The sequence below is a fragment of the Aythya fuligula genome, chromosome 9 (genome assembly GCF_009819795.1).
Source record: "Aythya fuligula isolate bAytFul2 chromosome 9, bAytFul2.pri, whole genome shotgun sequence".
NCBI classification, from domain to species: domain Eukaryota; kingdom Metazoa; phylum Chordata; class Aves; order Anseriformes; family Anatidae; genus Aythya; species Aythya fuligula.
Window position 1 is genome coordinate 12,700,234 of NC_045567.1, and position 14,960 is coordinate 12,715,193.

The 14,960-nt window shown below is 38.3% G+C and overlaps 1 protein-coding gene across 1 annotated transcript; it reads left to right on the forward strand.

Moving 5' to 3' along the window:
• Nucleotides 1-484: 484 nt before the first annotated feature.
• Nucleotides 485-13,962, forward strand: LOC116492440 (claudin-15-like). The gene is made up of 5 exons (XM_032193195.1): nucleotides 485-730; nucleotides 7,710-7,874; nucleotides 8,026-8,107; nucleotides 12,382-12,492; nucleotides 13,863-13,962. The coding sequence occupies exons 1-5, from the start codon at nucleotides 514-516 to the stop codon at nucleotides 13,960-13,962; spliced, it is 675 nt and encodes a 224-aa protein (XP_032049086.1). The 5' UTR covers nucleotides 485-513.
• Nucleotides 13,963-14,960: the final 998 nt, after the last annotated feature.

Here is a 14,960-nt window from a genome sequence, read left to right on the forward strand (position 1 = left end):
AGGCTAGAAACATATCATAAACGTGAGTATCACATGCATTTTGCTTTTAATTTGTATCAACAGGCATTGTAATCAGGGAGTGAATAATTTATAAAAGCATTTGATAGTTTTAATTTAAAAAAAAAAAAAAAAAAAAGATTGAGTTAGCAAACAAATAAAGAACTGGTGACACGTTGCAATTTCAAAATAGAGAATTCCTCATTTTGATCTTCTGGTTTTGCTTTGTTGATATTTCATGGGGTAAACATCTCCGATAATAAGTGTCCCAAACAAATACTAAAGTGTCATGGAATATCCGAGTATTCCAATTATTTCATGAGATTTAGGCTCCAGTTCCACATCTTTCTGGTGTAGTAAATTAGTTTGTAGGTTGACACCTTTCTGATGTTTTCCTAAGGACTTGTGACTTGTGTAAAGATAAGTCCACCTACTGTATGTGTATGAACTGTTTCAACAGGTTTATAATATCAGGAATTTTGGGAGGCTACCCTGAAAACAACTTCTGTCAGAGGAATGGCATCATCTTTACAAATTTGTGCATTGCTGCTGGCTTTGACAGGATTCACCATTTTGCTTGTCACTACCATGTCCAACAGATGGAAAATTTCTGACACTACAGCAGTGCTAGTTCCTGCAGAAAGGATTTCTGAAGGACTTTGGATGGAATGCACAGTTACTGAGTTTGGATCAACACAGTGCAAGAAGTTTCTCTACATGTTGAGTTCAGATAGTAAGTGTATATATGCATATTAAATCCAGGGATATGCTTTTATTCCTTCTTCGTGGACAGTATCTTAGTGCAGTTGGACAGCACGTACTGCAGTTGTCACAGAGGTTCTCGTATGGACAGGATTTGTCCTTTATTACTTGCAGGCAGGTTAAAGGACCCCAGTGAAATCCATATGCTTTACTGCACAATCCAGGTCAGTAAGTACGACAGCTTTGATGCTGTATCGTATTATTTTACTCAGTTTCATTCTTAACTACAAGCAGGCAGTATGTCAGTAAGTGTCAGCGTTTGTGCTTTGGTCTGGGAAAGGACTTGGATATTCCAGAACTCATTTGACTTTGTGATAAATCTGTGTATTTGTTCTAGAATTTTTCAGAGGTGGCTAGCTTAAATAAACTGTGTTTGTGTTAGTAGTACTTCTGTGCTTTCTGAGGTAGAATTAATGTGCTAGTGTGGTGGTTTGTCTGCGAAGAGAAAAAGAAAAATTGTCTTTCTAAGAACTGAAAATTATTTGTTTGTATTCTTTTTTTTTTTTAAATATTTTTCTGTAAACACCTTTTATATAGAAAAGGACCAGAAAGGACTGACATTTAAGTTTTCCTCAGAAGATTTTGTCTTAGAACTTCCAGAGCTTCCCGTGTATTTGTTTTCAGCTTTCAGTATTGGGCAGCCACTTTGTGCGTTATGTTACAGAATCATTTCTTCAGGTGTTCCCTTTTTTATGGATCCATGATTATTGTCATTGCTGTTTTTCTGGATTCTTTCCAGCTGATTTATTCACACACAGTGCTCAAGACTGGAAGCAGGTCTTACAAATACCACATCTCACAGACTTCGAAAATGTCGTTTTCTTGACAAGACGTGGACTCTGCTGCAGTCACAACCGCCTAACTGTGTAAGACAGATCTCTAAAATGGGACTGCCTGAAAACTCTCAAGATTCATGGGTTTTCCGCAGGACCCCAAATCCAGTGACCTCATTTGCATTTGTAACAATAGTGCCAGCTTAAGTATTCAGCATGCTGTAATGAGGCCAGAATTTGTAGCCTAAGAAAGCAAATCATATCCTTCCAAGGATTTTAAAAACTCTGATCATTCAGTCAGAGATAAATCAGCTTTTCCTGCCTTTCTGGTACCCAGTGTCAGAGTGCTCCTCTCCAAGACTTGCTTTATGTAGATAACAGGTTGCCTAAAATTCATCTAGAAACATAGATCTGATTTCTGGAAAGCAGAATGATGAGGCCAATAGTCCTTCTGCTCTCATGTGCAGCAGCAAGCTGGCACGGATGCGTACAATGGCAAGCAGAGACAATGTGGCACAGCCTCCTCTATTTTCATTCAGTTTCATTGCAACCAGCAAGGAAAAAAAAATAATTAACAGGAACAGAGGAGTTCCTGGTGCACTAAAGCAGCTGCCTTCCCCAGGGCACCTCTGTCATTCTTCCTCACAGAGCTATAGGCAAGGACTCCTGGTGGGTAGGGCTCAGTGGATCAACTTTAGCTGTCCAAAGAACTGCTTGTCACCTAAAAGCAGCGTGGGGTTCCCCGTGCCAACCAACAGACATGTCATGTGTCTGTCTGGAGAGTTCTCGCTGTCTGTTGGCAGGGAGTTTCTCTTCTTACAGTGCTAAGTCAGCATTCCTGGGTCTTGAAGCAAATCCACGGAAGTGATTGAAAAGTTACAAGCTTCTGTTGACCAAACATTTAAGTTGTTAATATTTTCATTCCTTTTTTTTTTTTTATTTTTTTATTTTTTCTTTCTTCCCTGTATTGGTTGATCTAATTAAAAAAAAAAAAAAGAAAGAAAGAAAAAAAAAAGAAGAGTACAATTTCTGCCTGTAAGCCCTATCTCAGCCATATTGCATGCTCTGCAACCATAATATGCCCTGTTTTGACAATATCAGAGGGGGTGAGTAGCAATTTGTCTCTGGCTGTATATTGCCTATATATCGGTATGTCTTCGTTAGCATTTTACTTGCAGCATTTTCCAATCGTTCCCATCTGTTGCACACGGAGTGCATTTGTTTGCATTGCGGAGTGGCCTTGGAGTGCAGGAACTGGATCCCTCCTGGCTGAAATGAGGTAGGGAAAAGGTCTCAAGGAATGCACCTCGTGACTGCCAGCCGTCCGGTGGCATTTAGTTCACCCACCCAGCTGGACCAAGGCTGAAATGAAGCTCCTGTTGTAGATGTTGTAGGCATGAAGCTATCAACACCAACTTTTTTATTCTGATGATGCAGATGCTATTGCACAGCGGCACCGGCAAGCCCTTTGCTTACCAAACCATAGTTCATGAAATTTAAGCAATAGCGATCCTATATTCTACAGCATTTTTATTTCCTTTAAAGAAGAGTGCCTTCCTTAAGGGAATGATTAAATTGCCTAGTAACACATAAGAAAAACTTGTGCATTCCAGGTCTACAGTTTAATCTGCTCTGTTTATACGTGTGCTTTATGATTGCCTGTTGAAATAGCCTTCTTAATAGCCTTTAGGAAGAGAGAATTTCTTAAATGATCTTTTTTAAAATAATTTTTTAGTCCTTGGCAGGATTGTAAAATCTGGGGAAACTTGATTCGAGTTCCTAACTCAACTCAGCTTTGGAAGTCATATAACCAGAAGTGATTACTGAGGTTGCCAGGGTAACATCTGTGTGTGGATAAATGAATCTGAGACTCTTTGAAGGGTTTTTAACGGGATGCAGATATTCCAATATACCACCACAGTGTATTCATTTTACTGTGCCATCATTTTCAAATTGCAGTGATTTACCAAAAGGAAAAACCACATGAGAAGATCACTTCTCACCACATCACTGTGTATTTCCTTTGAAAGACTGCAAGTACAGTGCTGCTCAAGGTCATTCTGGCTGCGCTGCCCAATCTGTTCTTACTTAAATCAAAGAACCTCTTGGCTGCCAAGGGAGGAAAATCATCACAGTGGCGTAGTAGTAACCTTTTGTGAAAAACCATTGAGCTTTGGCTCAAAGTGACCAGTGAATTTTGAAAAAACGGTATATCTGCGTCAGGCTAGTTGTGGCTCTTACAACAACTAATCCTTCTGGGAGTATTTATGTAAATGTCGTGACTTTGCTACCATGCTGTGTCATAGCAGAGTGATTTTATGAAGAAACTGTGACTCCGTTTCCTGGAGATAAGAGCAGGTTATCGCTATGAGAGATGGTTAACCTTGCTTGGATACAGAGGCCGTTTAAGGTATTAACGTTAGTGGATGATGTGAATTGAGTTTATGATTTTGTTAGTGAATAGCACAGAAGCAAGTAAACGAAGTTTAACGTACTTCTACTTTGTCTAGAATAGATTTTTTAATGCTATAGTAATCTGACAAACAGACACAATCAACTGGTATGTATTATTCTCATACAGCTATTTTGCTTCATCATTGTACTCCTTTTGAGATAGTTCTGTCGCACTGGTTCGTTCTGTCCCTTATATTTAATTTCTATGGAATGCATATCACATGAATGTTATCACAGTTGTATTCCTGTGTCAGTGGGACTGTTTAGCACTGTGTAACTATGGATCAATGGACTGTGAAATATTAATGAAAACCATTCATCCACAGACTTAACATTCCTGAAAGAAGCTGGCAGTACAGTTGCTGTGGATCACTTATGACCATAATTCCAAAAATGTGCTAAATTTTCTAACAACAGAAAAAATATTCCCGTTTTCAAGCTCTTTGTCACCAAGAAAATAACACAAAAAAGCTGTTTAAAAAAAAAATTGAGATCATTAACAAAATTACAAGCAAGTTTAGTCATGTGTGCACCTTAGTTGATTGCAGAGAAGGAAAGAGAGAAAATATTTGCCAATATCATCAGTTTTACAAAATATTTTCTAGGAATACTGGCTAGACTTTCTAGGCTGAGGGTAAGATTAGGCTCAATTTGACACTTCTCACTAGAAAAGTAATTAATATTGTTGGTAGATTTTTTTTAATAGTAATATATTTATCATGAACTACTCCCACTTCTTATTGTCGTAGACTGTAAGCCTTATCTCTGGGGTTGAGCAAAGAGCAAAGGTAGCCTCATTTTGGAGTGAAACCCAGAGGTAAAGCAGCAAGGAGGCTTCTGAAATACTTCACTTGATGATAATCTAATTATAGGGATACTTAACTGTTACTATTCACAAGCATGTCTGCTGCACTGGAAATTACTGGTTTTCTTTTGTGTTTGGTTGGATGGGCAATTATTGGAGCTACTTTGCCGCATAATTATTGGAAAGTCTCCAGCATATATGGTAGTGTGATCACAACATCTACGTTGTATGAAAACCTCTGGAAGAGCTGTGCAGAAGACAGCACTGGAGTATCCAACTGCAGGGTGTTTGACTCTATGTTTGCTCTGCCTGGTATGTGACTTTGTGCAGTCTTGTTTATATTGCTTAAGAATTTTGGGGGAAAAAATAGTAAGATTGTTGGTTTTGTGATCTGATAGTACTGGAAAATAACATTGGCTTTCTGGCCAAGACAAACTTTGTAGACTGAAGTTATAAAAATCTTCAAATGATGTAATGTGTGGAACGCATTAGGAAGGGCTCTAAAATAAGGCAAATGAAGCTGCTTGATTGAGCATTTAATTTGGTGGGCATTTTAAATATAGTGTAATCTCTTCTAGCATCGCATGGGAAGAATTAATAGAAGTAATCTTTAAGACATCTTGTGGGAGTTCCATATTTGTATGGAATTATTGTATGGGCATTCGTTTGCAGTGGTTGATAGCCAATGTTATCTGGAGTTTTTTCATAAAGGGGCTATAAATACTATTTCTTACCTAAGAAGTGAGTAGTGTTTTTTCCATGTTGAGACTGAAAATTGCATACAATGGAACAAATACAGTGAGTATATGAGTATATGTTTTAACGTACCCGTCAGAAGTTACTAACTAATGTCCTGTTGGATGTGGTTCTAAATATCGGGAAATTCACCAGAATTGTGGCGTGTGCTCAGATGTTCATTAAGGCAGTAGTTTGCAGATAATAAGCATGTTTATAGGTAGTAAAGCTAGTTTTTATTAATCTTGAATACTTCAGACTTATCCCGGATAAAACATGTCTTCCTAATTAGTTGGATCTACACCAGGAGTTGGCTAACCTCCTTAGAAATCTTCCTAATCTGAAGAATATCTACCACAGCATTAGTGGCCATGAGGGGCTGAAGTCTCTTTCGCAGTCTGACCTAACCTGCTGTTACTGACCAGCTCTGGAACTCGCCCGGCAATGCTGCGAAGCTCTGTGTCCATCCTGGGGGAATAATCTGTTCTTTGCTTTCTTCTAACAGTTCCCTAACAATCTTTCTAGCAAGTTGTTCCCCGACAGCTGGTTTTAAAATGCATGTGTGTATTAATAGGACCGTAACAGATACCCTACATAAACTCCTAAGCATCGCCACCAGCAGGATGAGGTTTTTTTTTTTTCTCTGCAGGGTGCTCATGCAAGTATGCATTTGGTTCGTTTATAACCCCCTTAATGGGTCAATTCTTAACTTAGGGCCCAAGACTCTGCACAGCATCTTGCCACTGAGCTATTTACACAGGTGCTGGCTCCCTGAGAGTGCCGTGCTGCTGCTCCTGTGTAGGTAGGGGCAGCAGGGCCACATCAGGTCAGGAGCTGCTGGTGAAAAAGTGGGTTTCAAAGCCATCTGAGGGAGGCAGGAAAGAACATTGTGAGTGGAGGTGGTAAAGCAAAAGAGAAAGGAAGGCAGACAGTGGGAATGCTTCTGGAGAACTGCTGATAACAACGTGGAGTTAGCAGGAAGGAAAAATGGGGGCAGTCAGAAAGTGAATTAACAGGCCAGGCTCGGAAAGTGAGTTTGTGGAGATAAGATGTGATCCACTGAAGAGGAGATCACTCTGTCAAGGAGATGTCACTGTGCTTGTGGGGTGTAGGCAGAGGAAAGGGGAAGGGAAAAAGCAGCTTGCAGAATTGAGAAGAAGAAGTGAGAAGAAAAAGTTTTATAAAAGAACAACTGAAAAATAAACAAGTTAGAAAACACAGAACTGTGGGAAGAGTCGAGGGGACAGCTAGGCAAACCAGGAAAGAGGAAGAGAGTTGGGCTGGGATCAACGAGAGCTAAGCAAATAGTGGGACCTCCAAGAAATGCCTGTAGCACTCACAGATATGTGCCAAGGTGGAGTGAAGTTATCATGGTTAATTTAGGTGTGTATCAAATTGCTGCTTAGAAACTTATCTGAAACTATTACAGCAGAAGATGCCAGATTAAAAAAAAAAAAAAAAAAAAAAAAGGTGTCTTTGTTCATGGGGTGATGTCTCAATAGAAGGACCATAAAGATTTACTGTAAAGGCTTCCTTATTGGCAGCTGAGCTCTGTTGTACACGTCTGTTTGTGTGTTTTGTGTATGGCAAATATCGGACTTATTTTTTTTTGAAACAGATTTAAAGCTTTTGAAAAAAAAAAAAAAAGCTTTTTTTTTTTTTTTTTTTTTAAAAAAAAGCTTTTTTAAAGCTTTTTCAGCACACCATTAGCCCAGGTCACAAATGTTTGAACTGGGGACCTTTTTTAAAGCAGTATTGCTGAAGATTAACACTGCAATTATGTATAGTTAGCACTATACATCTAGTCACAACTAGATGAAACATTTGATAAATCAATTAGTCAGCTACCAAATGCTTTATATATATATATATTTATATATATGTTCTTTTTAAGGTGTCATATGTGTTTCCTTCAGTGTCAGGGCTTAGGATAATTTCTTAAAATTAATATTGATAAATAAAGTTAACTTACTTTATCTTGTTCATTAAGCTCATTTTTAAGATAAAGACAGCAGAAAGTTGAGCTTTCAAATTGTGAAGTAAAATCCTCAGTTAAGGTTGGACAAGATTCATTGCTTCTGGTAATTTTGTCACTGTTTCTATCTTTTATACTTTGGCAGTATAGGCTTAATTTAATTTCTGTATAAATACTTATTTGTTTTCTCTTTTTCTCTCTCACTCAGTCCACATTCAGGCATGCCGTGCCTTGATTATTGCTTCCATCCTTTTGGGATTTATAGCTGCAGTGCTCTCACTTCTTGGTTTAAAATGCACAAACATTGGGATAAGCGATGAAGATGGAAAAATGAAGTTTGCTGTCACGGGAGGATTTCTCTTTATTTTAGGAGGTAATACCAAAGCTGAAATGAGAATGCTATCAGTACTTTGCATTCCTGTCACAACTAGACTAAATGAAATGAACACTTACTCTTGTTTTAAAGCTGTTACAGACGTTAAAGGACTCACTCAAGTATGTGCTTTTAAAACTTTTTCTGGTAGGTCTCTCTTCGATGGTGGCTGTTTCTTGGTATGCTGCAATGATTACTGCTCAGTTTTTTGACCCACTGTACGCTGGAACCAAGTAAGTTAATAGATCTGTCACACCAAACCTCGGCATGTGTTAAATAGCAGGACTAACCTCAGCTGCTCCAGTGTTTCAGAACCTGGATCCTGATATGCAGCCCCACAGAAGGAAACATTTGTTGTCAGGAAAATTTTTCACCTCAGAGCTGTTTGCTGTTGGTGGGGAGGGAGGAGAGGTCTCCCTGGAAGGTTTAGTGAATGTGTGGGGAGTATCAACCCCAAATTTGTATCGGGTTGTTGGCACAGAGTGCTCCTTTGTATTGGAAAATTGTGATCTCCTGCAGTTTGCAAAACCCAGAACTGAATTTAATAGTGCTGAAGTTCCCAGCAAGATTTTTTTTTTTTTTTTTTTTTTGATCTGCTGTTGTGCTTGAGCCAAAGTGATTCCTTTCTTCTTGTTTGTATCTTTGTCTGAGCCTCTCTCTGTCCCCTGATTATCTGTTTGCCCTGTGTAGGTATTCTGATATTACAGAGGACAGTGGAATACAGATTTGGTAAACAATGGTAGATCTACTGTCCTTTTTCAGAGCCTTCTTATGCTAACATGAAATCTCCTTTCCTTATGGCTTTTTTCCCTCCAATTCCATTTGTGGAAAAAAGACTGTTCTTAATCCTCGGGTACAGTGCAAAAAATAAATGAATACATCTCTTTTGTCCTCTCTGTGTACAGCATCACTCTTCTGCCATACTGGCTCATAATCTTGGACATTATGTTCGTGGCACTTCTGCTAGATCCTTACCTCCCAGTTGTTTTTAAGGAAAGCATTAATTTCACCTTAGTTTAGCTATCTGAGGTTTAGGCAAACAATCTGAGTTATTTACCTACATGCCAACTGTGGTGAGTAGAGCAACAGACTTCTTGACTGTGTCTATTACAGCTTCAGATGGGACCTGGTGAACCGCCTTAAGAAGTTAGGCATCTTCCCTCTAGACTTCCACATAAGGGTTAGACGATCACAAGCTAAGGCTCATGTATTTCTCATCTGATTCCAGTCTTTACCATGCATGGTAACTGCAGAAATTGTTAATTATGTACCCTTGACAAATATAGTTTCCTGTGCTACTATTGGTTATGAATGCTGGAAGCAGGGTTGTTCCTGGCTGTCACTTCAAATGTTTGTTTTTTCATGGCTATGCCTTCATTGGCATCAAATATGTGCTGCATTTGTTCCCTTTCATGTCCTTCGTGATCTGTCTGCCTTCTCCATCATTCATTGCTCTTTGTTCAAATGCTGACGCCTGCTTCTGGGAAGGCCACAGTACCAACAGCCTTCACTGTCTGTCTGTTCACTTTTCAAACATGTATTTTCGTGTTTTAACCTGTGCTGCTGCTCCCTTTTGGGAATAGAGTAAGATGTTCAGATGCCTCAGATATACAAATAGCCATGGATATATTTTGTCTAAATGATACAGAAAATTAAAACTTCTACCTTTTATTTTTCTTAGCACTGAGATGTAGACTTAATTGAATCTCACAAGCAAATGTAACAAAAGTACAGAAAACAGCCTGAACTGAGTGCTAGAGACCTGCAGGTAGATAAAGAATACCACTGAGGTGTCCTGCTTGTCTTAAAGAAGTCAATCCCCCCCATATGATAACAGCTCAATGTTGGATTTCCTTATGAATTAAAATGACGCAAAGTTTGTGGGACTATCAGCTCATACAGTTGCGCACAGCCAAGTTTTGAGGCATAAAAACCCTTATTCTTATCTGATATAGAAGCAACAATCTTCAAAACTAAGCGTCCGTTTAGGATAGCTTATCTTGACAAACGGATTTATCAATGAAGAGCAAGGGTAGAGGGAAGTGACAGGGTGTCTCCTTCAAAGAGGGAAGAAGGGTGAGTGAAACAAGTAACACATTGTCTGCAGAACATGAGAGAGGTGGGTTGAGGAAGAGGGAGGGTTTATAATTTGCCAGCACCTCTACCAAGTATATAGTTTTTAGCTCAGTAAACTATAAAGCTTTATTTCCTAGGATTATATTTGAAGTGTTTTACAGGTTTCCCCTTGAGGATCAGTTCAGGGGAGTCAGAAGTGAAGTGCTTTGTTATGAATCAAAGTACTTTCTGCAATTGCTTGGATGTTTGTAAGTTTTCCTTGCGTATCCAAACAAGCACTGAGAAAGAAATTGCACTTCTAAGACTTTTTTGTTTTATGTCCCCTTGAGAGAATTATATGAAGAGTAATAAATACGTTAGAGGATTGAAACGACTGATGATAAGGAATTGCAGTTTGTAGAATAGCTGGCGAGTTTTATAGCTGTTTATAGCTGTTGGGCTCCAACATCAGTGTGTGTTAATCAGTTACTAGATTGTTTGTATTCAGTAGCTAGAGATTTTTTTTTTTTTTTGGTATCTAAACTTCATGCCTAAGACTATCAGTTTGCTAAGCAGTTCTTGGTGAAATAACTTTGATCATTGGTAAAGCTGGACATGCTCTGTTCTTTTAAGGAAGTTTGTCATCCTTGGACTCTGTGAGAAGGGTTTAATTTCAATTGCAGGGCAGTATTGATCTTCAGTCTTAAGAAACTGGGAAATCTGTTTTTCAGTTTACTTTTTTTTTGTTTGTTTGTTTTGTTTTGTTTTTCTATGACTGAAGCAAATTAGTAATATTAACCTCTATTAATTCTTAGAGGAATTTCTCATACAACTATGAAGGGAACCTAAGTCCTCCATGGATCCATCCTATTATACTTCCCTTTGGTATGATGTCTACAGCATTCCTGTCTTCAGGCAACTAGTCAGCAGAGCCCATTGCATGCACTAGTCAGTGCTCTCTGATTGTTCCTTAGTGCTCTCTGATTGTTCCTTAGTATTCCTCCACATTCTTCCAGCAATTTTTCCTTTTTTTTTTTTTTTTTTTTTTTTTAGGTAACGATTCTCTCTCTGTTCTGTGTTTGCATATTGCCTAAAGCAGCAGGGACATGAGCTCTACTTGGGTCTCCAGTGTATGATGGGAACACAGAGAGCAGTGAATGTGTGTAAGCCTTAGAAACCTACCTGATACCAGCTAGTTCTGGAGTTAGAAGCGTTGACACTGTTACATAGTGACTTTGTATTTTCAAATAGAAAGAATATAAACAATCTGATTTCAGTATATGTTCTGCACAGTCCATGACACTTATTTCGTCCTTATATTGGCCTTGCCAATGTAAGTGAAACTGGAAGATTACTTACTTACTTGCTGTCTGTTTCATGAGGAATAGCTAACTACAGGAATTGTTTTTATATGGACGTGATACTGGATCACCTGTAAGTAGCTGTTTTTATAGAACTAGTTGTTCCTTTCTAGTAGGGAAACCAGGAAAGGCTGATTCTTTATTATATAGTTTCATAACAAAATTACATATCCTAATGAATATTCAACATTCTCTGTGGTTTTGTGGCTGAAATACATTTATGAACAATCCCAGAATGAGAAAGAACAGTTCCCAGTTTTACTGTACAGAGCTAGACACTCCAGAAAATTTCCCAGTCCAGGAATTTCACAGATAGTGAAGTTAACTCAAAGATTAGACCTGACTGAACCTGGTAAAGTCTGGCAGGAGCTTCACAAAAAGAGGAAAACACATTTTTATATATGAACAAAGACTATATGTGCAACACAGGTATATCTCTGTGGTCTGAGAAAGTATGGCAAAATTTCTTTCTTGGCTGCTTCTGTCACATCTATTTATGCTCAGCATGCTCCCTGCCCAAATGCTATCTTGAAGAAGTCCTGAACTTCTTCAGTCTTTGGGCAGCCTTGTGCTTGTTTGACTTTTAGTAGCTTCGTTCTGCTGGGGACCGAAGAGGCAGGTCTCTGATGGAGAAAAGGCAGTTGATGAGTAACAATCAGACCACTGATATGGAATTCAGCATGTGTAAAGGAGTATGCATACAACTTTTATTTTCCTCTTTTCCTTTCAAAGTACTCATGCCAATTGCTTTATACGGATTCTGTTTTAAGATTCAACTTCTCTCTTTTATTATCAACAGTTTATTGAATGTACGCAATTATTTATTGCTACTTGTCTTTATGTTGCTCAGTACTTTCTGTCCTGTCACCAATTTGGCAGAGCACTTGAATACACACCTAAGAGTTTTACTGAACAGACATAAAAACAGGTCTGTTCTCCTCTGTTATCTCCTGAAGTACCTTTTCATGAGCTGACTTCTACCAGCATGGAATTTGTTTGTTTGGATGTTTTGTGTAGCTTATGGCTCAGTGTAAAGTAATGGCTTTGTGATCCTGTTATATGCTGCTTCCATAACATCTTTCATGTTTCAGATATGAACTAGGAGATGCTCTGTACTTAGGCTGGGCTGGATCTATTCTTTATATGCTTGGTGGTATCTTCCTAACCTGCTCATGCAAAGGGAAGAAAAAAATGGAATACAGGTAATCTTGAATTTGTCAGTTACAATAATAGCTGTCGATTATGTACCATTTTCTGTCTGCATACTGTTATCTCTTTCACCCTGGTTTAAATCTGCACCCATATAAACAGGAAACTCTACGTACTAATTCAGTGCTCTGGTATATCACAGACTTGTGATGGGGGTGATGCTGTACTGAATACTTGTACCTCCCAAATGCTTTACCTGTTGATAATTGACTGCAATCAGCAGTCACCTGTAGCTAGTCTTAGATAATTCTGATCATGCATCTAATATCTATGTGATGAAAATGTGCAGTTAAAGAGCAAACTATGTTTTGCCCGAAGAAAAGTATATCAAAGAATATAATGTATTGTAATTAAATTCTCCTGTGATACTCACTATGATTAAAATAGTCAAACAACATTTAATTTTAAGAAAATGTAATGGCATTTTCCTCCCAACTTGTATCCAATTGATTGTTAGAAATGTATGATATCTTCTTGTTTCTTGTGGAATGTTTTAGTGTGCATCAAATCAGAGAAATCAAGATTTCTGGCCTACATATTTAACCTTGCCTGGATTTTTTTTTCCAATCTTTAATTATTCATACATACGGAAAGTCCTTTACTCAAAGAGAGGGATGAAATTGCCAGAACTAGTAGAGGTCCATGTCAATCCAGAAGAACTCAAATAGCTTGGAGGATGTACTGGCTAGGCCTGAGAGGATCATAACACAGAAGCAAGAAGCACAATCACTGCTACTATATTTAATCTTAGGAAAGTTATGTCAAAACACCTAATAAGTGAGAGTGTTCCTCTGATACTCTGTTGCCTAATCTGAAACCAGTGAAGTTTTATGGTAATATTTTATCAGCCCTGTTGGATTTTAGATCTGACTCACTGTGCTTTAATACAAAGTACCAAATACCCTGAAATATCTTGAAAAATCAGGTAAAACCAAGGAAGGCAAAACACGTTCAACATGAATGATAGATGAAGGGGTTAGGCTGAAGATAGTTCTGTTTTCCTTTCTCATCATTTCAGTTCCTTTATTAAGAACTGCAGCTTGCACAATGGCATTGAAGTCTAGATTCTTTTCCGCTTTAGGTGCTTGACTAAAATGATCAAGGAAAGGCACACGTTAGTTAGGAATGCAGAGTTTGTTTCTAGCTACCAGAGAGACAGTTGTGCCACAAGCCGAAGAGCCTGTCTCTTTCCCCTTAACTACAAGACTGATGAGAACAATAAGCTTTAAACTTCTGCACCTTTGGGAAGCGTGTGCTATCACTGCGTTGGATACAGACCATAACGAGTATCTTCCTAATTATCTGAAACTGTGGCTGTGAGTGTAATGCCTATTCTTTTTTATCTTTTTTTCTTAATTTACAGTGCCAGCAAATACAGATATTCAGCAGGCCAGCCAGCCCTTCAGCAGCAAATTTACACCAAAAACTCTGAGACAGTCGCAAGTGCCAAGGAGTATGTCTAAACTGATATTTTTACATCACTTGTAATGTTAGTAGGTTATGAATTTAAATTAGCAAAGTGAACTACTTCCGGTGTTTCAGTTCCAAGTTGCTATCTTTCATCTTAATTTGGAGATGATTTACATCTGAGCACCTCCTCCTGGAAATGGTTTTAAAGTGGAAATAGGTTTCTACAGAGAATGAAATCCTGCAGCATGAAGATTGTCTGTATGCTGAGAAGCCTGGTCAAATTGAATCACAGAGTGTGGTACATCCTGATAATCAAGACCAACTTTTGCTATTTCAGAAAACTAAAAAATGTGGAACTCATATGCTGTAGCTGCCTGCTGGTTAATATAGCTCACTGTTAGAAATGTATTGTATTTTCATTAATGTTTAGCAGCTTTGGCTTTTGACAGTAAAGCTTTATTCCACTGACTGACTGAAACAGATTTTTTGATGAGAAGCATCCTGGCAATTAATGAAGATGCAGCCTGCGTACCAGGGCTTGAAGTCTCATGGTATACTGAAATACATATTATGTATATAGTCAAGATTTATGATACCTTCGAAAATCCTTTAGAAACATCCATTCGCTTCCGTATCTGCAGATGTACAACTAATGCCTTGTTGGTTGGAATGCAGCTAGGAAAGATAAATGACACAAGAATGAACCAAACACAGCTGGGAGCGGAGAAAGCATTTGGTCAGAATATGCCTTGTTGTAACTAGAAGACAGCCCTGATTTTTTATTTTTATTTCTATGTTTTCAGGTTTTAAAATAATTCTATTTTAACTTCCAGCAATCTCTTACTTTGGGAACTTCTCCTGCATCTGAATTGCCTCATTCATCAGTTGCTTTATTCTCTGTCGTGATTCCAGCTTTAGAATTTCTGCCTTAAACTACTCCACTATTGGGAGCATATGTTTGGCTTATGTAAGCACTTACAACGCTGAAGATGAACTAACTTTCCTTCCTACTGATGTTTTGAGCAACGTGGAATGGAATTTCACTCTGTAG

Bases quoted from the DNA above. Each gene is read 5' to 3' on its own strand.
- LOC116492440 (XM_032193195.1), top strand. From the start codon at position 514: ATGGCATCATCTTTACAAATTTGTGCATTGCTGCTGGCTTTGACAGGA. The intron at 731-7,709 runs GTAAGTGTATAT...TCTCTCACTCAG, and splicing joins CTACATGTTGAGTTCAGATA to TCCACATTCAGGCATGCCGT. The intron at 8,108-12,381 runs GTAAGTTAATAG...TTCATGTTTCAG, and splicing joins CCACTGTACGCTGGAACCAA to ATATGAACTAGGAGATGCTC.